This window comes from Bombina bombina, chromosome 11, assembly GCF_027579735.1.
Source record: "Bombina bombina isolate aBomBom1 chromosome 11, aBomBom1.pri, whole genome shotgun sequence".
In the NCBI taxonomy this organism is placed as follows: Eukaryota; Metazoa; Chordata; class Amphibia; order Anura; family Bombinatoridae; genus Bombina; species Bombina bombina.
In genome coordinates this window covers 684,267-707,181 of record NC_069509.1, presented here as the reverse complement: position 1 = coordinate 707,181, position 22,915 = coordinate 684,267, and the positions used below count along the sequence as shown (strand labels likewise).

Genomic DNA, 22,915 nt, shown 5'->3' with positions numbered 1-22,915 from the left:
GCATGTGCTCAGCACCACAGACACACACATGCAGCCAGGCATGTGCTCAGCACCACAGACACACACATGCAGCCAGGCATGTGCTCAGCACCACAGACACACACATGCAGCCAGGCATGTGCTCAGCACCACAGACACAAACTCAGCTCCACAGACACACATGCAGCCAGGCATACACACACATGCAGCCAGGCATACACACACATGCAGCCAGGCATACACACACATGCAGCCAGGCATACACACACATGCAGCCAGGCATACACACACATGCAGCCAGGCATACACACACACGCAGCCAGGCATGTGCTCAGCACCACAGACACACACACGCAGCCAGGCATGTGCTCAGCACCACAGACACACACACGCAGCCAGGCATGTGCTCAGCACCACAGACACACACACGCAGCCAGGCATGTGCTCAGCACCACAGACACACACACGCAGCCAGGCATACACACACTCGGCTCCACAGACACACATGCAGCTACACGCATGTACACACTCGGCTACACACACACACACATGCAGCTACACGCATGTACACACTCGGCTACACACACACACACATGCAGCTACACGCATGTACACTCTCAGCTACACACACACATGCAGCTACACGCATGTACACTCTCAGCTGCGTACACACATGCAGCTACACGCATGTACACTCTCAGCTGCGTACACACATGCAGCTACACGCATGTACACTCTCAGCTGCGTACACACATGCAGCTACACGCATGTACACTCTCAGCTGCGTACACACATGCAGCTACACGCATGTACACTCTCAGCTACACACACACATGCAGCTACACGCATGTACACACTCAGCTACGCATGTACACACGCAGCTACACGCATGTACACACTCAGCTACACACACATGCAGCTACACACATGTACACACTCAGCTGCACACACACATGCAGCTGCACACATACACACCCACATGCAGCTAGCTACGCACACACCCTCAGCTGCTCAGACACTACTGCTTAGACGCACATACATGGCACTACAGACGCACAGGTAGACTGGCGTATACATACTCCGCTGCTCAGACACATGTAAACAACTCGGCTGACACAGCTACATACACGTAGCAATGCAAACTCACACCACAGTTATGCAGACACACTCCATCACATGCATGCACAGCTGTTCAAACACGCGAAGATACCCTCACGTGTGCACACACACACATGCTTGTGTTTCCTCATTGGTTTCTTTTTTTTCAGGTGCGGCAGTTGGGAGGAATCCCTGCGCTTGGTAAGACTGTCACACGGGGCCTATTTCTCTGTGCGTGTGGTGATGTATTTACTGTTTTACTGATGGTGCGTAGTATAGTGTGTATTGTGCTGTACGGTGTATTTAGCAGGGGGATGTGTATACACTGATGGTGCGTAGTATAGTGTGTATTGTGCTGTACGGCGTATTTAGCAGGGGGATGTGTATACACTGATGGTGTGTAGTATAGTGTGTATTTAGCAGGGGGATGTGTATACACTGATGGTGCGTAGTATAGTGTGTATTGTGCTGTACGGTGTATTTAGCAGGGGGGATGTGTATACACTGATGGTGCGTAGTATAATGTGTATTGTGCTGTACGGTGTATTTAGCAGGGGGATGTGTATACACTGATGGTGCGTAGTATAATGTGTATTGTGCTGTACGGTGTATTTAGCAGGGGGATGTGTATACACTGATGGTGCGTAGTATAATGTGTATTGTGCTGTACGGTGTATTTAGCAGGGGGATGTGTATACACTGATGGTGCGTAGTATAGTGTGTATTGTGCTGTACGGCGTATTTAGCAGGGGGATGTGTATACACTGATGGTGCGTAGTATAGTGTGTATTGTGCTGTACGGTGTATTTAGCAGGGGGATGTGTATACACTGATGGTGCGTAGTATAGTGTGTATTGTGCTGTACGGTGTATTTAGCAGGGGGATGTGTATACACTGATGGTGCATAGTATAGTGTGTATTGTGCTGTACGGTGTATTTAGCAGGGGATGTGTATACACTGATGGTGCGTAGTATAATGTGTATTGTGCTGTACGGTGTATTTAGCAGGGGGATGTGTATACACTGATGGTGCGTAGTATAATGTGTATTGTGCTGTACGGTGTATTTAGCAGGGGGATGTGTATACACTGATGGTGCGTAGTATAGTGTGTATTGTGCTGTACGGTGTATTTAGCAGGGGGATGTGTATACACTGATGGTGCGTAGTATTGTGCTGTACAGTGTATTTAGCAGGGGGATGTGTATACACTGATGGTGCGTAGTATAGTGTGTATTGTGCTGTACGGTGTATTTAGCAGGGGGATGTGTATACACTGATGGTGCGTAGTATAGTGTGTATTGTGCTGTACGGTGTATTTAGCAGGGGGATGTGTATACACTGTTGGTGCGTAGTATAGTGTATATTGTGCTGTACGGTGTATTTAGCAGGGGGATGTGTATACACTGATGGTGCGTAGTATAATGTGTATTGTGCTGTACGGTGTATTTAGCAGGGGGATGTGTATACACTGATGGTGCGTAGTATAGTGTGTATTGTGTGGTACGGTGTATTTAGCAGGGGGATGTGTATACACTGATGGTGCGTAGTATAGTGTGTATTTAGCAGGGGGGATGTGTATACACTGATGGTGCGTAGTATAGTGTGTATTGTGCTGTACGGTGTATTTAGCAGGGGGATGTGTATACACTGATGGTGCGTAGTATAGTGTGTATTGTGCTGTACGGCGTATTTAGCAGGGGGATGTGTATACACTGATGGTGCGTAGTATAGTGTGTATTGTGCTGTACGGTGTATTTAGCAGGGGGATGTGTATACACTGATGGTGCGTAGTATAGTGTGTATTGTGCTGTACGGTGTATTTAGCAGGGGGATGTGTATACACTGATGGTGCGTAGTATAGTGTATATTGTGCTGTACGGTGTATTTAGCAGGGGGATGTGTATACACTGATGGTGCGTAGTATAGTGTGTATTGTGCTGTACGGCGTATTTAGCAGGGGGATGTGTATACACTGATGGTGCGTAGTATAGTGTGTATTGTGCTGTACGGTGTATTTAGCAGGGGGATGTGTATACACTGTTGGTGCGTAGTATAGTGTGTATTGTGCTGTATGGTGTATTTAGCAGGAGGATGTGTATACACTGATGGTGCGTAGTATAGTGTGTATTGTGCTGTACGGTGTATTTAGCAGGGGGATGTGTATACACTGATGGTGCGTAGTATAGTGTGTATTGTGCTGTACGGTGTATTTAGCAGGGGGATGTGTATACACTGATGGTGCGTAGTATAGTGTGTATTGTGCTGTACGGCGTATTTAGCAGGGGATGTGTATACACTGATGGTGCGTAGTATAGTGTGTATTGTGCTGTACGGCGTATTTAGCAGGGGGATGTGTATACACTGATGGTGTGTAGTATAGTGTGTATTGTGCTGTACGGTGTATTTAGCAGGGGATGTGTATACACTGATGGTGCGTAGTATAGTGTGTATTGTGCTGTACGGTGTATTTAGCAGGGGGATGTGTATACACTGATGGTGCGTAGTATAATGTGTATTGTGCTGTACGGTGTATTTAGCAGGGGGATGTGTATACACTGATGGTGCGTAGTATAGTGTGTATTGTGCTGTACGGTGTATTTAGCAGGGGGATGTGTATACACTGATGGTGCGTAGTATAGTGTGTATTGTGCTGTACGGTGTATTTAGCAGGGGGGGATGTGTATACACTGATGGTGCGTAGTATAGTGTGTATTGTGCTGTACGGTGTATTTAGCAGGGGGATGTGTATACACTGATGGTGCGTAGTATAGTGTGTATTGTGCTGTACGGTGTATTTAGCAGGGGGATGTGTATACACTGATGGTGCGTAGTATAGTGTGTATTGTGCTGTACGGTGTATTTAGCAGGGGGATGTGTATACACTGATGGTGCGTAGTATAGTGTGTATTTAGCAGGGGGATGTGTATACACTGATGGTGCGTAGTATAGTGTGTATTGTGCTGTACGGTGTATTTAGCAGGGGGATGTGTATACACTGATGGTGCGTAGTATAGTGTGTATTTAGCAGGGGGATGTGTATACACTGATGGTGCGTAGTATAGTGTGTATTGTGCTGTACGGCGTATTTAGCAGGGGATGTGTATACACTGATGGTGCGTAGTATAGTGTGTATTGTGCTGTATGGTGTATTTAGCAGGGGGATGTGTATACACTGATGGTGCGTAGTATAGTGTGTATTGTGCTGTACGGTGTATTTAGCAGGGGGATGTGTATACACTTATGGTGCGTAGTATAATGTGTATTGTGCTGTATGGTGTATTTAGCAGGGGGATGTGTATACACTGATGGTGCGTAGTATAGTGTGTATTGTGCTGTACGGTGTATTTAGCAGGGGGATGTGTATACACTTATGGTGCGTAGTATAGTGTGTATTGTGCTGTACGGTGTATTTAGCAGGGGGATGTGTATACACTGATGGTGCGTAGTATAGTGTGTATTGTGCTGTACGGTGTATTTAGCAGGGGGATGTGTATACACTGATGGTGCGTAGTATAGTGTATATTGTGCTGTATGGTGTATTTAGCAGGGGGATGTGTATACACTGATGGTGCGTAGTATAGTGTGTATTATGCTGTACGGCGTATTTAGCAGGGGATGTGTATACACTGATGGTGCGTAGTATAGTGTGTATTATGCTGTACGGCGTATTTAGCAGGGGATGTGTATACACTGATGGTGCGTAGTATAGTGTGTATTGTGCTGTACGGCGTATTTAGCAGGGGATGTGTATACACTGATGGTGCGTAGTATAGTGTGTATTGTGCTGTACGGTGTATTTAGCAGGGGGGATGTGTATACACTGATGGTGCGTAGTATAATGTGTATTGTGCTGTACGGTGTATTTAGCAGGGGATGTGTATACACTGATGGTGCGTAGTATAGTGTGTATTATGCTGTACGGCGTATTTAGCAGGGGATGTGTATACACTGATGGTGCGTAGTATAGTGTGTATTGTGCTGTACGGCGTATTTAGCAGGGGGATGTGTATACACTGATGGTGCGTAGTATTGTGCTGTACGGCGTATTTAGCAGGGGGATGTGTATACACTGATGGTGCGTAGTATTGTGCTGTATGGCGTATTTAGCAGGGGGATGTGTATACACTGATGGTGCGTAGTATAGTTGTATTGTGCTGTACGGTGTATTTAGCAGGGGGATGTGTATACACTGATGGTGCGTAGTATAGTGTGTATTGTGCTGTACAGTGTATTTAGCAGGGGGATGTGTATACACTGTTGGTGCGTAGTATAGTGTGTATTGTGCTGTACGGTGTATTTAGCAGGGGGGATGTGTATACACTGATGGTGCGTAGTATAGTGTGTATTGTGCTGTACGGTGTATTTAGCAGGGGGATGTGTATACACTGATGGTGCGTAGTATAATGTGTATTGTGCTGTACGGTGTATTTAGCAGGGGGATGTGTATACACTGATGGTGCGTAGTATAGTGTGTATTTAGCAGGGGGATGTGTATACACTGATGGTGCGTAGTATAGTGTGTATTGTGCTGTACGGTGTATTTAGCAGGGGGATGTGTATACACTGATGGTGCGTAGTATAGTGTGTATTGTGCTGTACGGCGTATTTAGCAGGGGGATGTGTATACACTTATGGTGCGTAGTATAATGTGTATTGTGCTGTACGGCGTATTTAGCAGGGGGATGTGTATACACTGATGGTGCGTAGTATAGTGTATATTGTGCTGTATGGTGTATTTAGCAGGGGGATGTGTATACACTGATGGTGCGTAGTATAGTGTGTATTGTGCTGTACGGTGTATTTAGCAGGGGGATGTGTATACACTGATGGTGCGTAGTATAGTGTGTATTGTGCTGTACGGTGTATTTAGCAGGGGGATGTGTATACACTGATGGTGCGTAGTATAGTGTGTATTGTGCTGTACGGCGTATTTAGCAGGGGGATGTGTATAAACTGATGGTGCGTAGTATAGTGTGTATTGTGCTGTACGGCGTATTTAGCAGGGGGATGTGTATACACTGTTGGTGCGTAGTATAGTGTGTATTGTGCTGTACGGCATATTTAGCAGGAGGTTGTGTATACACTGATGGTGCGTAGTATAGTGTGTATTGTGCTGTACGGTGTATTTAGCAGGGGGATGTGTATACACTGATGGTGCGTAGTATAGTGTGTATTGTGCTGTACGGTGTATTTAGCAGGGGGATGTGTATACACTGATGGTGCGTAGTATAGTGTGTATTGTCCTGTATGGTGTATTTAGCAGGGGGATGTGTATACACTGATGGTGCGTAGTATAGTGTGTATTGTGCTGTATGGTGTATTTAGCAGGGGGATGTGTATACACTGATGGTGCGTAGTATAGTGTGTATTGTGCTGTACGGTGTATTTAGCAGGGGGATGTGTATACACTGATGATGCGTAGTATAGTGTGTATTGTGCTGTACGGTGTATTTAGCAGGGGGATGTGTATACACTGATGGTGCGTAGTATAGTGTGTATTGTGCTGTACGGTGTATTTAGCAGGAGGATGTGTATACACTGATGGTGCGTAGTATAGTGTGTATTGTGCTGTACGGTGTATTTAGCAGGGGGATGTGTATACACTTATGGTGCGTAGTATAGTGTGTATTGTGCTGTACGGCGTATTTAGCAGGGGGATGTGTATACACTGATGGTGCGTAGTATAGTGTGTATTGTGCTGTACGGTGTATGTAGCAGGGGGATGTGTATACACTTATGGTGCGTAGTATAGTGTGTATTGTGCTGTACGGCGTATTTAGCAGGGGGATGTGTATACACTGATGGTGCGTAGTATAGTGTGTATTGTGCTGTACGGTGTATTTAGCAGGAGGATGTGTATACACTGATGGTGCGTAGTATAGTGTGTATTGTGCTGTACGGCGTATTTAGCAGGGGATGTGTATACACTGATGGTGCGTAGTATAGTGTGTATTGTGCTGTACAGCGTATTTAGCAGGGGGATGTGTATACACTGATGGTGCGTAGTATAATGTGTATTGTGCTGTACGGTGTATTTAGCAGGGGGATGTGTATACACTGATGGTGCGTAGTATAGTGTGTATTGTGCTGTACGGTGTATTTAGCAGGGGGATGTGTATACCCTGTTGGTGCGTAGTATAGTGTGTATTGTGCTGTACGGTGTATTTAGCAGGGGGATGTGTATACACTGATGGTGCGTAGTATAGTGTGTATTGTGCTGTACGGCGTATTTAGCAGGGGGATGTGTATACACTGTTGGTGCGTAGTATAGTGTGTATTGTGCTGTACGGTGTATTTAGCAGGGGGATGTGTATACACTGATGGTGCGTAGTATAGTGTGTATTGTGCTGTACGGCGTATTTAGCAGGGGATGTGTATACACTGATGGTGTGTAGTATAATGTGTATTGTGCTGTACGGTGTATTTAGCAGGGGATGTGTATACACTGATGGTGCGTAGTATAGTGTGTATTGTGCTGTACGGTGTATTTAGCAGGGGATGTGTATACACTGATGGTGCGTAGTATAATGTGTATTGTGCTGTACGGTGTATTTAGCAGGGGGATGTGTATACACTGATGGTGCGTAGTATAGTGTGTATTGTGCTGTACGGCGTATTTAGCAGGGGGATGTGTATACACTGATGGTGCGTAGTATAGTGTGTATTGTGCTGTACGGTGTATTTAGCAGGGGGATGTGTATACACTGATGGTGCGTAGTATAGTGTGTATTGTGCTGTACGGTGTATTTAGCAGGGGATGTGTATACACTGATGGTGCGTAGTATAGTGTGTATTGTGCTGTACGGTGTATTTAGCAGGGGGATGTGTATACACTGATGGTGCGTAGTATAGTGTGTATTGTGCTGTACGGTGTATTTAGCAGGGTGATGTGTATACACTGATGGTGCGTAGTATTAGTGTGTATTGTGCTGTACGGGTGTGTATTTTAGCAGGGGGATGTGTATACACTGATGGTGCGTAGTATAGTGTGTATTGTGCTGTACGGCGTATTTAGCAGGGGGGATGTGTATACACTGATGGTGCGTAGTATAGTGTGTATTGTGCTGTACGGTGTATTTAGCAGGGGATGTGTATACACTGATGGTGCGTAGTATAGTGTGTATTGTGCTGTACGGTGTATTTAGCAGGGGGATGTGTATACACTGATGGTGCGTAGTATAGTGTGTATTTAGCAGGGGGATGTGTATACACTGATGGTGCGTAGTATAGTGTGTATTTAGCAGGGGGATGTGTATACACTGATGGTGCGTAGTATAGTGTGTATTGTGCTGTACGGCGTATTTAGCAGGGGGATGTGTATACACTGATGGTGCGTAGTATAGTGTGTATTGTGCTGTACGGCGCATTTAGCAGGGGGATGTGTATACACTGATGGTGCGTAGTATAGTGTGTATTGTGCTGTACGGCGCATTTAGCAGGGGGATGTGTATACACTGATGGTGCGTAGTATAGTGTGTATTGTGCTGTACGGCGTATTTAGCAGGGGAATGTGTATACACTGATGGTGCGTAGTATAGTGTGTATTGTGCTGTACGGTGTATTTAGCAGGGGGGATGTGTATACACTGATGGTGCGTAGTATAGTGTGTATTTAGCAGGGGGATGTGTATACACTGATGGTGCGTAGTATAGTGTGTATTTAGCAGGGGGATGTGTATACACTGATGGTGCGTAGTATAGTGTGTATTTAGCAGGGGGATGTGTATACACTGATGGTGCGTAGTATAGTGTGTATTGTGCTGTACGTGTATTTAGCAGGGGGATGTGTATACACTGATGGTGCGTAGTATAGTGTGTATTGTGCTGTACGGTGTATTTAGCAGGGGGGATGTGTATACACTGATGGTGCGTAGTATAGTGTGTATTGTGCTGTACGGTGTATTTAGCAGGGGGGATGTGTATACACTGATGGTGCGTAGTATAGTGTGTATTGTGCTGTACGGTGTATTTAGCAGGGGGATGTGTATACACTGATGGTGCGTAGTATAGTGTGTATTGTGCTGTACGGTGTATTTAGCAGGGGGATGTGTATACACTGATGGTGCGTAGTATAGTGTGTATTGTGCTGTACGGTGTATTTAGCAGGGGGATGTGTATACACTGATGGTGCGTAGTATAGTGTGTATTGTGCTGTACGGTGTATTTAGCAGGGGGATGTGTATACACTGATGGTGCGTAGTATAGTGTGTATTGTGCTGTACGGTGTATTTAGCAGGGGGATGTGTATACACTGATGGTGCGTAGTATAGTGTGTATTGTGCTGTACGGTGTATTTAGCAGGGGGGATGTGTATACACTGATGGTGCGTAGTATAGTGTGTATTGTGCTGTACGGCGTATTTACAGGGGGATGTGTATACACTGATGGTGCGTAGTATAGTGTGTATTGTGCTGTATGGTGTATTTAGCAGGGGGATGTGTATACACTGTTGTGCGTAGTATAGTGTGTATTGTGCTGTACGGTGTATTTAGCAGGGGGGATGTGTATACACTGATGGTGCGTAGTATAGTGTGTATTGTGCTGTACGGCGTATTTAGCAGGGGGATGTGTATACACTGATGGTGCGTATTATAGTGTGTATTGTGCTGTACGGTGTATTTAGCAGGGGATGTGTATACACTGATGGTGCGTAGTATAGTGTGTATTGTGCTGTACGGTGTATTTAGCAGGGGATGTGTATACACTGATGGTGCGTAGTATAGTGTGTATTTAGCAGGGGGATGTGTATACACTGAATGGTGCGTAGTATAGTGTGTATTGTGTGCTGTACGGTGTATTTAGCAGGGGGGATGTGTATACACTGATGGTGCGTAGTATAGTGTGTATTGTGCTGTACGGCGTATTTAGCAGGGGGATGTATATACACTGATGGTGCGTAGTATAGTGTGTATTTAGCAGGGGGATGTGTATACACTGATGGTGCGTAGTATAGTGTGTATTGTGCTGTACGGTGTATTTAGCAGGGGGATGTGTATACACTGTTGGTGCGTAGTATAGTGTGTATTGTGCTGTACGGTGTATTTAGCAGGGGGATGTGTATACACTGATGGTGCGTAGTATAAGTGTGTATTGTGCTGTACGGTGTATTTAGCAGGGGATGTGTATACACTGATGGTGCGTAGTATAGTGTGTATTGTGCTGTACGGTGTATTTAGCAGGGGGGATGTGTATACACTGATGGTGCGTAGTATAGTGTATATTGTGCTGTACGGTGTATTTAGCAGGGGGATGTGTATACACTGATGGTGCGTAGTATAGTGTATATTGTGCTGTACGGTGTATTTAGCAGGGGGATGTGTATACACTGATGGTGCGTAGTATAGTGTGTATTGTGCTGTACGGTGTATTTAGCAGGGGGGATGTGTATACACTGATGGTGCGTAGTATAGTGTGTATTGTGCTGTACGGTGTATTTAGCAGGGGGGATGTGTATACACTGATGGTGCGTAGTATAGTGTGTATTGTGCTGTACGGTGTATTTTTAGCAGGGGATGTGTATACACTGATGGTGCGTAGTATAGTGTGTATTGTGCTGTACGGTGTATTTTTAGCAGGGGGATGTGTATACACTGATGGTGCGTAGTATAGTGTGTATTGTGCTGTACGGTGTATTTTTAGCAGGGGATGTGTATACACTGATGGTGCGTAGTATAGTGTGTATTGTGCTGTACGGTGTATTTTTAGCAGGGGATGTGTATACACTGATGGTGCGTAGTATAGTGTGTATTGTGCTGTACGGTGTATTTAGCAGGGGGATGTGTATACACTGATGGTGCGTAGTATCGAGTGAATTGTTGCTGTACGGGTGTATTTAGCAGGGCGTGATGTGTATACACTGATGGTGCGTAGTATAGTTGTGTATTGTGTCTGTACGGTGTATGTAGCAGGGGGGATGTGTATACACTGATTGGTGCAAGTACGTATAGCTGTGTATTGTGCTGTACGGTGTAATTAGCAGGGGGGGATGTGTATCCACTGATGGTGCGTATGTATAGTGTGTATTCTGCTGTACGGATGTATTTTTAGCAGGGGGATGTGTATACCACTGATGGTTGCGTAGTATAGTGTGTATTGTGCTGTACGGTTGTAGTGTATTTAGCAGGTGGATGTGTAACACTGATGTGTGCGTACGATATAGTGTGTATTGTGCTGTACGGTGTATTTAGTAGCAGGGGATGTGTATACCATTATGGTGGCGTAGTATAGTGTGTATTGATGCTGTACGGTGTATTTTAGCAGGGGGAATGGTGTATACACTGATGGTGCGTAAGTATAGTGTGTATTGTGCTGTACGGCTGTATTTAGCAGGGGGATGTGTATACACTGATGGTGCGTAGTATAAGTGTGTATTGTGCTGTACGGTGTATTTAGCAGGGGGATGTGTATACACTGATGGTGCGTAGTATAGTGTGTATTGTGCTGTACTGGTTAATTTAGCAGGGGGATGTGTATACACTGATGGTGCGTAGTATAGTGTGTAATTGTGCTGTACGGTGTATTTAGCAGGGGGGATGTGTATACACTGATGGGTGCGTAGTATAGTGTGTATTGTGCTGTACGGTGTATTTAGCAGGGGGATGTGTATACACTGATGGTGCGTAGTATAGTGAGTATTGTGCTGTACGGCGTATTTAGCAGGGGGATGTTGTATACACTGATGGTGCGTAGTATAGTGTGTATTGTGCTGTACGGTGTATTTAGCAGGGGGGATGTGTATACACTGATGGTGTGCCGTAGTATTGTGCTGTTACTGTGTATTTAGCAGGGATGTGTATACACTGATGGTGCGTAGTATTAGTGTGTATTGTGCTGTACGTGTATTTAGCAGGGGGATGTGTATACACTGATGGTGCGTAGTATAGTGTGTATTGTGCTGTACGGTGTATTTAGCAGGGGGATGTGTATACACTGATGGTGCGTAGTATAGTGTGTATTGTGCTGTACGGTGTATTTAGCAGGGGATGTGTATACACTGATGGTGCGTAGTATAGTGTGTATTGTGCTGTACGTGTATTTAGCAGGGGGATGTGTATACACTGATGGTGCGTAGTATAGTGTGTATTGTGCTGTACGGGTGTATTTTAGCAGGGGGATGTGTATACACTGATGGTGCGTAGTATAGTGTGTATTGTGCTGTACGGTGTATTTAGCAGGGGGATGTGTATACACTGATGGTGCATAGTATAGTGTGTATTGTGCTGTACGGCGTATTTAGCAGGGGGGATGTGTATACACTGATGGTGCGTAGTATAGTGTGTATTGTGCTGTACGGTGTATTTAGCAGGGGGATGTGTATACACTGATGGTGCGTAGTATAGTGTGTATTGTGCTGTACGGTGTATTTAGCAGGAGGATGTGTATACACTGATGGTGCGTAGTATAGTGTGTATTGTGCTGTACGGTGTATTTAGCAGGGGATGTGTATACACTTATGGTGCGTAGTATAGTGTGTATTGTGCTGTACGGTGTATTTAGCAGGGGGATGTGTATACACTGATGGTGCGTAGTATAGTGTGTATTGTGCTGTACGGCGTATTTAGCAGGGGGTTGTGTATACACTGATGGTGCGTAGTATAATGTGTATTGTGCTGTACGGCGTATTTAGCAGGGGGATGTGTATACACTGATGGTGCGTAGTATAGTGTGTATTGTGCTGTACGGCGTATTTAGCAGGGGGGATGTGTATACACTGATGGTGCGTAGTATAGTGTGTATTGTGCTGTACGGCGTATTTAGCAGGGGATGTGTATACACTGATGGTGCGTAGTATAGTGTGTATTGTGCTGTACGGTGTATTTAGCAGGGGGATGTGTGTATTGTGCTGTACGGTGTATTTAGCAGGGGGATGTGTATACACTGATGGTGCGTAGTATAGTGTGTATTGTGCTGTACGGTGTATTTAGCAGGGGGATGTGTATACACTGATGGTGCGTAGTATAGTGTGTATTGTGCTGTACGGTGTATTTAGCAGGGGGATGTGTATACACTGATGGTGCGTAGTATAATGTGTGTATTGTGCTGTACGGTGTATTTAGCAGGGGGGATGTGTATACACTAATGGTGCGTAGTATAGTGTGTATTGTGCTGTACGGTGTATTTAGCAGGGGGGATGTGTATACACTGATGGTGCGTAGTATAGTGTGTATTGTGCTGTACGGTGTATTTAGCAGGGGGATGTGTATACACTGATGGTGCGTAGTATAGTGTGTTGGCTGTACGGTGTATTTAGCAGGGGGGATGTGTATACACTGATGGTGCGTAGTATAGTGTGTATTGTGCTGTACGGTGTATTTAGCAGGGGGATGTGTATACACTGATGGTGCTTAGTATAGTGTGTATTGTGCTGTACGGTGTATTTAGCAGGGGGATGTGTATACACGTATAGTGTGTAGTGTGCTGTACGGTGTATTTAGCAGGGGGATGTGTATACACTTATGGTGCGTAGTATAGTGTGTATTGTGTGGTACGGTGTATTTAGTAGGGGGATGTGTATACACTTATGGTGCGTAGTATAGTGTGTATTGTGCTGTACGTGTATTTAGCAGGGGGATGTGTATACACTGATGGTGCGTAGTATAGTGTGTATTGTGCTGTACGGTGTATTTAGCAGGGGGATGTGTATACACTGATGGTGCGTAGTATAGTGTGTATTGTGCTGTACGGTGTATTTAGCAGGGGATGTGTATACACTGATGGTGCGTAGTATAGTGTGTATTGTGCTGTACGGTGTATTTAGCAGGGGGATGTGTATACACTGATGGTGCATAGTATAGTGTGTATTGTGCTGTACGGTGTATTTAGCAGGGGGATGTGTATACACTGATGGTGCGTAGTATAGTGTGTATTGTGCTGTACGGTGTATTTAGCAGGGGATGTGTATACACTGATGGTGCATAGTATAGTGTGTATTGTGCTGTACGGGGTATTTAGCAGGGGGATGTGTATACACTGATGGTGCGTAGTATAGTGTGTATTGTGCTGTACGGTGTATTTAGCAGGGGGATGTGTATACACTGATGGTGCGTAGTATAGTGTGTATTGTGCTGTACGGCGTATTTAGCAGGGGGATGTGTATACACTGATGGTGCGTAGTATAGTGTGTATTGTGCTGTACGGTGTATTTAGCAGGGGGATGTGTATACACTGATGGTGCGTAGTATAGTGTGTATTGTGCTGTACGGTGTATTTAGCAGGGGGATGTGTATACACTTATGGTGCGTAGTATAGTGTGTATTGTGCTGTATGGCGTATTTAGCAGGGGGATGTGTATACCCTGTTGGTGCGTAGTATAGTGTGTATTGTGCTGTACGGTGTATTTAGCAGGGGGATGTGTATACACTGTTGGTGCGTAGTATAGTGTGTATTGTGCTGTACGGTGTATTTAGCAGGGGGATGTGTATACACTGATGGTGCGTAGTATAGTGTGTATTGTGCTGTACGGCGTATTTAGCAGGGGATGTGTATACACTGATGGTGCGTAGTATAGTGTGTATTGTGCTGTACGGTGTATTTAGCAGGGGGATGTGTATACACTGATGGTGCGTAGTATAGTGTGTATTGTGCTGTACGGTGTATTTAGCAGGGGGATGTGTATACACTGATGGTGCGTAGTATAGTGTGTATTGTGCTGTACGGCGTATTTAGCAGGGGGGATGTGTATACACTGATGGTGCGTAGTATAGTGTGTATTGTGCTGTACGGTGTATTTAGCAGGGGGATGTGTATACACTGATGGTGCGTAGTATAGTGTGTATTGTGCTGTACGGCGTATTTAGCAGGGGGATGTGTATACACTGATGGTGTGTAGTATAGTGTGTATTGTGCTGTACGGTGTATTTAGCAGGGGATGTGTATACACTGATGGTGCGTAGTATAGTGTGTATTGTGCTGTACGGTGTATTTAGCAGGGGGATGTGTATACACTGTTGGTGCGTAGTATAGTGTGTATTGTGCTGTACGGCGTATTTAGCAGGGGGATGTGTATACACTGATGGTGCGTAGTATAGTGTGTATTGTGCTGTACGGCGTATTTAGCAGGGGGATGTGTATACACTGATGGTGTGTATTGTGCTGTATGGTGTATTTAGCAGGGGGATGTGTATACACTGATGGTGCGTAGTATAGTGTGTATTGTGCTGTACGGTGTATTTAGCAGGGGGTTGTGTATACACTGATGGTGCGTAGTATAGTGTGTATTGTGCTGTACGGCGTATTTAGCAGGGGGGATGTGTATACACTGATGGTGCGTAGTATAGTGTGTATTGTGCTGTACGGTGTATTTAGCAGGGGGATGTGTATACACTGATGGTGCGTAGTATAGTGTGTATTGTGCTGTACGGTGTATTTAGCAGGGGGATGTGTATACACTGATGGTGCGTAGTATAGTGTGTATTGTGCTGTACTGTGTATTTAGCAGGGGGATGTGTATACACTGATGGTGCGTAGTATAGTGTGTATTGTGCTGTACGGTGTATTTAGCAGGGGGATGTGTATACACTGATGGTGCGTAGTATAGTGTGTATTGTGCTGTACGGCTGTATTTAGCAGGGGGGATGTGTATACACTGATGGTGCGTAGTATAGTGTGTATTGTGCTGTACGGTGTATTTAGCAGGGGATGTGTATACACTGATGGTGCGTAGTATAGTGTGTATTGTGCTGTACGGTGTATTTAGCAGGGGGATGTGTATACCCTGATGGTGCGTAGTATAGTGTGTATTGTGCTGTACGGTGTATTTAGCAGGGGGATGTGTATACACTGATGGTGCGTAGTATAGTGTGTATTGTGCTGTACGGCGTATTTAGCAGGGGGATGTGTATACACTGATGGTGCGTAGTATAGTGTGTATTTAGTAGGGGGATGTGTATACCCTGTTGGTGCGTAGTATAGTGTGTATTGTGCTGTACGGTGTATTTAGCAGGGGGATGTGTATACACTGTTTGTGCGTAGTATAGTGTGTATTGTGCTGTACGGCGTATTTAGCAGGGGGATGTGTATACCCTGTTGGTGCGTAGTATAGTGTGTATTGTGCTGTACGGTGTATTTAGCAGGGGGGATGTGTATACACTGATGGTGCGTAGTATAGTGTGTATTGTGCTGTACGGTTGTATTTAGCAGGGGGGATGTGTATACACTGATGGTGCGTAGTATAGTGTGTATTGTGCTGTACGGTGTATTTAGCAGGGGGGATGTGTATACACTGATGGTGCGTAGTATAGTGTGTATTGTGCTGTACGGTGTATTTAGCAGGGGGATGTGTATACACTTATGGTGCGTAGTATAGTGTGTATTGTGCTGTACGGTGTATTTAGCAGGGGGATGTGTATACACTGTTGGTGCGTAGTATAGTGTGTATTGTGCTGTACGGTGTATTTAGCAGGGGGGATGTGTATACACTGATGGTGCGTAGTATAGTGTGTATTGTGCTGTACGGTGTATTTAGCAGGGGGATGTGTATACACTGATGGTGCGTAGTATAGTGTGTATTGTGCTGTACGGTGTATTTAGCAGGGGGATGTGTATACACTGATGGTGCGTAGTATAGTGTGTATTGTGCTGTACGGTGTATTTAGCAGGGGGATGTGTATACACTGATGGTGCGTAGTATAGTGTGTATTGTGCTGTACGGTGTATTTAGCAGGGGGATGTGTATACACTGATGGTGCGTAGTATAGTGTGTATTGTGCTGTACGGCGTATTTAGCAGGGGGATGTGTATACACTGATGGTGCGTAGTATAGTGTGTATTGTGCTGTACGGTGTATTTAGCAGGGGGATGTGTATACACTGATGGTGCGTAGTATAGTGTGTATTGTGCTGTACGGCGTATTTAGCAGGGGGGATGTGTATACACTTATGGTGCGTAGTATAGTGTGTATTGTGCTGTACGGCGTATTTAGCAGGGGGATGTGTATACACTGTTGGTGCGTAGTATAGTGTGTATTGTGCTGTACGGTGTATTTAGCAGGGGGATGTGTATACACTGATGGTGCGTAGTATAGTGTGTATTGTGCTGTACGGCGTATTTAGCAGGGGGATGTGTATACACTGATGGTGCGTAGTATAGTGTGTATTGTGCGGTACGGTGTATTTAGCAGGGGGATGTGTATACACTTATGGTGCGTAGTATAGTGTGTATTGTGCTGTACGGTGTATTTAGCAGGGGGATGTGTATACACTGATGGTGCGTAGTATAGTGTGTATTGTGCTGTACGGCGTATTTAGCAGGGGGATGTGTATACACTGATGGTGCGTAGTATAGTGTGTATTGTGCTGTACGGTGTATTTAGCAGGGGGATGTGTATACACTGATGGTGCGTAGTATAGTGTGTATTGTGCTGTACGGTGTATTTAGCAGGGGGATGTGTATACACTGATGGTGCGTAGTATAGTGTGTATTGTGCTGTACGGTGTATTTAGCAGGGGGGATGTGTATACACTGATGGTGCGTAGTATAGTGTGTATTGTGCTGTACGGCGTATTTAGCAGGGGATGTGTATACACTGATGGTGCGTAGTATAGTGTGTATTGTGCTGTACGGTGTATTTAGCAGGGGGATGTGTATACACTGATGGTGCGTAGTATAGTGTGTATTGTGCTGTACGGTCGTATTTAGCAGGGGGATGTGTATACACTGATGGTGCGTAGTAGTGTGTATTGTGCTGTACGGTGTATTTAGCAGGGGGATGTGTATACACTGATGGTGCGTAGTATAGTGTGTATTGTGCTGTACGGTGTATTTAGCAGGGGGATGTGTATACACTGATGGTGCGTAGTATAGTGTGTATTGTGCTGTACGGTGTATTTAGCAGGGGGATGTGTATACACTGATGGTGCGTAGTATAGTGTGTATTGTGCTGTACGGTGTATTTAGCAGGGGGATGTGTATACACTGATGGTGCGTAGTATAGTGTGTATTGTGCTGTTTAGGTGTATTTAGCAGGGGGATGTGTATACACTGATGGTGCGTAGTATAGTGTGTATTGTGCTGTACGGTGTATTTAGCAGGGGGATGTGTATACACTGATGGTGCGTAGTATAGTGTGTATTGTGCTGTACGGTGTATTTAGCAGGGGGATGTGTATACACTGATGGTGCGTAGTATAGTGTGTATTGTGCTGTACGGCGTATTTAGCAGGGGGATGTGTATACACTGTTGGTGCGTAGTATAGTGTGTATTGTGCTGTACGGTGTATTTAGCAGGGGGATGTGTATACACTGATGGTGCGTAGTATAGTGTGTATTGTGCTGTACGGTGTATTTAGCAGGGGGATGTGTATACACTGATGGTGCGTAGTATAGTGTGTATTGTGCTGTACGGTGTATTTAGCAGGGGGATGTGTATACACTGATGGTGCGTAGTATAGTGTGTATTGTGCTGTACGGTGTATTTAGCAGGGGGATGTGTATACACTGATGGTGCGTAGTATAGTGTGTATTGTGCTGTACGGTGTATTTAGCAGGGGGATGTGTATACACTGATGGTGCGTAGTATAGTGTGTATTGTGCTGTACGGTGTATTTAGCAGGGGGATGTGTATACACTGATGGTGCGTAGTATAGTGTGTATTGTGCTGTACGGTGTATTTAGCAGGGGGATGTGTATACACTGATGGTGCGTAGTATAGTGTGTATTGTGCTGTACGGTGTATTTAGCAGGGGGATGTGTATACACTGATGGTGCGTAGTATAGTGTGTATTGTGCTGTACGGTGTATTTAGCAGGGGGATGTGTATACACTGATGGTGCGTAGTATAGTGTGTATTGTGCTTGTACGGTGTATTTAGCAGGGGGGATGTGTATACACTGATGGTGCGTAGTATAGTGTGGTATTAGTGCTGTACGGTGTATTTAGCAGGGGGATGTGTATACACTGATGGTGCGTAGTATAGTGTGTATTTAGCAGGGGGGATGTGTATACACTGTTGGTGCGTAGTATAGTGTGTATTGTGCTGTACGGTTGTATTTAGCAGGGGGGATGTGTATACACTGTTTGTGCGTAGTATAGTGTGTATTGTGCTGTACGGCGTAATTTAGCAGGGGAATGTGTATACACTGTTGGTGCGTAGTATAGTGTGTATTGTGCTGTACGGTGTATTTAGCAGGGGGATGTGTATACACTGATGGTGCGTAGTATAGTGTGTATTGGTGCTGTACGGTGTATTTAGCAGGGGGGATGTGTATACACTGATGGTGCGTAGTATAGTGTGTATTGTGCTGTACGGTGTATTAGCAGGGGGGATGTGTATACACTGATGGTGCGTAGTATAGTGTGTAGTGCTGTACGGTGGTATTTAGCAGGGGGATGTGTATACACTGATGGTGCGTAGTATAGTGTGTATTGTGCTGTACGGTGTATTTAGCAGGGGGATGTGTATACACTGATGGTGCGTAGTATAGTGTGTATTGTGCTGTACGGTGTATTTAGCAGGGGGATGTGTATACACTGATGGTGCGTAGTATAGTGTGTATTGTGCTGTACGGTGTATTTAGCAGGGGGATGTGTATACACTGATGGTGCGTAGTATAGTGTGTATTGTGCTGTACGGTGTATTTAGCAGGGGGATGTGTATACACTGATGGTGCGTAGTATAGTGTGTATTGTGCTGTACGGTGTATTTAGCAGGGGGATGTGTATACACTGATGGTGCGTAGTATAGTGTGTATTGTGCTGTACGGTGTATTTAGCAGGGGGATGTGTATACACTGATGGTGCGTAGTATAGTGTGTATTGTGCTGTACGGTGTATTTAGCAGGGGATGTGTATACACTGATGGTGCGTAGTATAGTGTGTATTGTGCTGTACGGCGTATTTAGCAGGGGGATGTGTATACACTGATGGTGCGTAGTATAGTGTGTATTGTGCTGTACGGTGTATTTAGCAGGGGGATGTGTATACACTGATGGTGCGTAGTATAGTGTGTATTGTGCTGTACGGTGTATTTAGCAGGGGGATGTGTATACACTGATGGTGCGTAGTATAGTGTGTATTGTGCTGTACGGTGTATTTAGCAGGGGGATGTGTATACACTGATGGTGCGTAGTATAGTGTGTATTGTGCTGTACGGTGTATTTAGCAGGGGGATGTGTATACACTGATGGTGCGTAGTATAGTGTGTATTGTGCTGTACGGTGTATTTAGCAGGGGGATGTGTATACACTGATGGTGCGTAGTATAGTGTGTATTGTGCTGTACGGTGTATTTAGCAGGGGGATGTGTATACACTGATGGTGCGTAGTATAGTGTGTATTGTGCTGTACGGTGTATTTAGCAGGGGGATGTGTATACACTGATGGTGCGTAGTATAGTGTGTATTGTGCTGTACGGTGTATTTAGCAGGGGGATGTGTATACACTGATGGTGCGTAGTATAATGTGTATTTGTGCTGTACGGTGTATTTAGCAGGGGGATGTGTATACACTGATGGTGCGTAGTATAGTGTGTATTGTGCTGTCGGCGTATTTAGCAGGGGAAGTGTATACACTGATGGTGCGTAGTATAGTGTGTATTGTGCTGTACGGTGTATTTAGCAGGGGGATGTGTATACACTGATGGTGCGTAGTATAGTGTGTATTGTGCTGTACGGTGTATTTAGCAGGGGGATGTGTATACACTGATGGTGCGTAGTATAGTGTATAGTGCTGTACTGGTGTATTTAGCAGGGGGATGTGTATACACTGATGGTGCGTAGTATAGTGTGTATTGTGCTGTACGGTGTATTTAGCAGGGGGATGTGTATACACTGATGGTGCGTAGTATAGTGGTGTGTATTGTGCTGTACGGTGTATTAGCAGGGGGATGTGTATACACTGATGGTGCGTAGTATAGTGTGTATTGTTGCTGTACGGTGTATTTAGCAGGGGGATGTGTATACACTGATGGTGCGTAGTATAGTGTGTATTGTGCTGTACGGTGTATTTAGCAGGGGGATGTGTATACACTGATGGTGCGTAGTATAGTGTGTATTGTGCTGTACGGTGTATTTAGCAGGGGGATGTGTATACACTGTTGGTGCGTAGTATAGTGTGTATTGTGCTGTACGGTGTATTTAGCAGGGGGATGTGTATACACTGATGGTGCGTAGTATAGTGTGTATTGTGCTGTACGGTGTATTTAGCAGGGGGATGTGTATACACTGATGGTGCGTAGTATAGTGTGTATTGTGCTGTATGGTGTATTTAGCAGGGGGATGTGTATACACTGATGGTGCGTAGTATAGTGTGTATTGTGCTGTACGGTGTATTTAGCAGGGGGATGTGTATACACTGATGGTGCGTAGTATAGTGTGTATTGTGCTGTACGGTGTATTTAGCAGGGGGATGTGTATACACTGATGGTGCGTAGTATAGTGTGTATTGTGCTGTACGGTGTATTTAGCAGGGGGATGTGTATACACTGATGGTGCGTAGTATAGTGTGTATTGTGCTGTACGGTGTATTTAGCAGGGGGATGTGTATACACTGATGGTGCGTAGTATAGTGTGTATTGTGCTGTACGGTGTATTTAGCAGGGGGATGTGTATACACTGATGGTGCGTAGTATAGTGTGTATTGTGCTGTACGGTGTATTTAGCAGGGGGATGTGTATACACTGATGGTGCGTAGTATAGTGTGTATTGTGCTGTACGGTGTATTTAGCAGGGGGATGTGTATACACTGATGGTGCGTAGTATAGTGTGTATTGTCTGTACGTGTATTTAGCAGGGGGATGTGTATACACTGATGGTGCGTAGTATAGTGTGTATTGTGCTGTACGGTGTATTTAGCAGGGGGATGTGTATACACTGATGGTGCGTAGTATAGTGTGTATTTAGCAGGGGGATGTGTATACACTGATGGTGCGTAGTATAGTGTGTATTGTGCTGTACGGTGTATTTAGCAGGGGGATGTGTATACACTGATGGTGCGTAGTATAGTGTGTATTGTGCTGTACTGTGTATTTAGCAGGGGGATGTGTATACACTGATGGTGCGTAGTATAATGTGTATTGTGCTGTACGGTGTATTTAGCAGGGGGATGTGTATACACTGATGGTGCGTAGTATAGTGTGTATTGTGCTGTACGGTGTATTTAGCAGGGGGATGTGTATACACTGATGGTGCGTAGTATAATGTGTATTGTGCTGTACGGTGTATTTAGCAGGGGGATGTGTATAAACTGATGGTGCGTAGTATAGTGTGTATTGTGCTGTACGGTGTATTTAGCAGGGGGATGTGTATACACTGATGGTGCGTAGTATAGTGTGTATTGTGCTGTATGGCGTATTTAGCAGGGGGATGTGTATACACTGATGGTGCGTAGTATAGTGTGTATTGTGCTGTACGGCGTATTTAGCAGGGGGATGTGTATACACTGATGGTGCGTAGTATAATGTGTATTGTGCTGTAGGGCGTATTTAGCAGGGGTGATGTGTATACACTGTTGGTGCGTAGTATAGTGTGTATTGTGCTGTACGGTGTATTTAGCAGGGGGATGTGTATACACTGATGGTGCGTAGTATAGTGTGTATTGTGCTGTACGGTGTATTTAGCAGGGGGATGTGTATACACTGATGGTGCGTAGTATAGTGTGTATTGTGCTGTACAGTGTATTTAGCAGGGGGGATGTGTATACACTGATGGTGCGTAGTATAGTGTGTATTGTGCTGTACGGTGTATTTAGCAGGGGGGATGTGTATACACTGATGGTGCGTAGTATAGTGTGTATTGTGCTGTACGGTGTATTTAGCAGGGGGGATGTGTATACACTGATGGTGCGTAGTATAATGTGTATTGTGCTGTACGGTGTATTTAGCAGGGGGATGTGTATACACTGATGGTG

General features: G+C 45.0%; 1 protein-coding gene across 1 annotated transcript in view; it reads left to right on the top strand.

Moving 5' to 3' along the window:
- Positions 1-22,915, top strand: part of ARMC5 (armadillo repeat containing 5) — a 154,464-nt gene that overhangs the window by 8,411 nt on the left and 123,138 nt on the right. Inside the window, exon 2 of the mRNA XM_053694443.1 lies at positions 1,248-1,278. Coding sequence (XP_053550418.1) covers positions 1,248-1,278 — 31 coding nt within the window. The remainder of the gene's footprint in view (positions 1-1,247; positions 1,279-22,915) is intronic.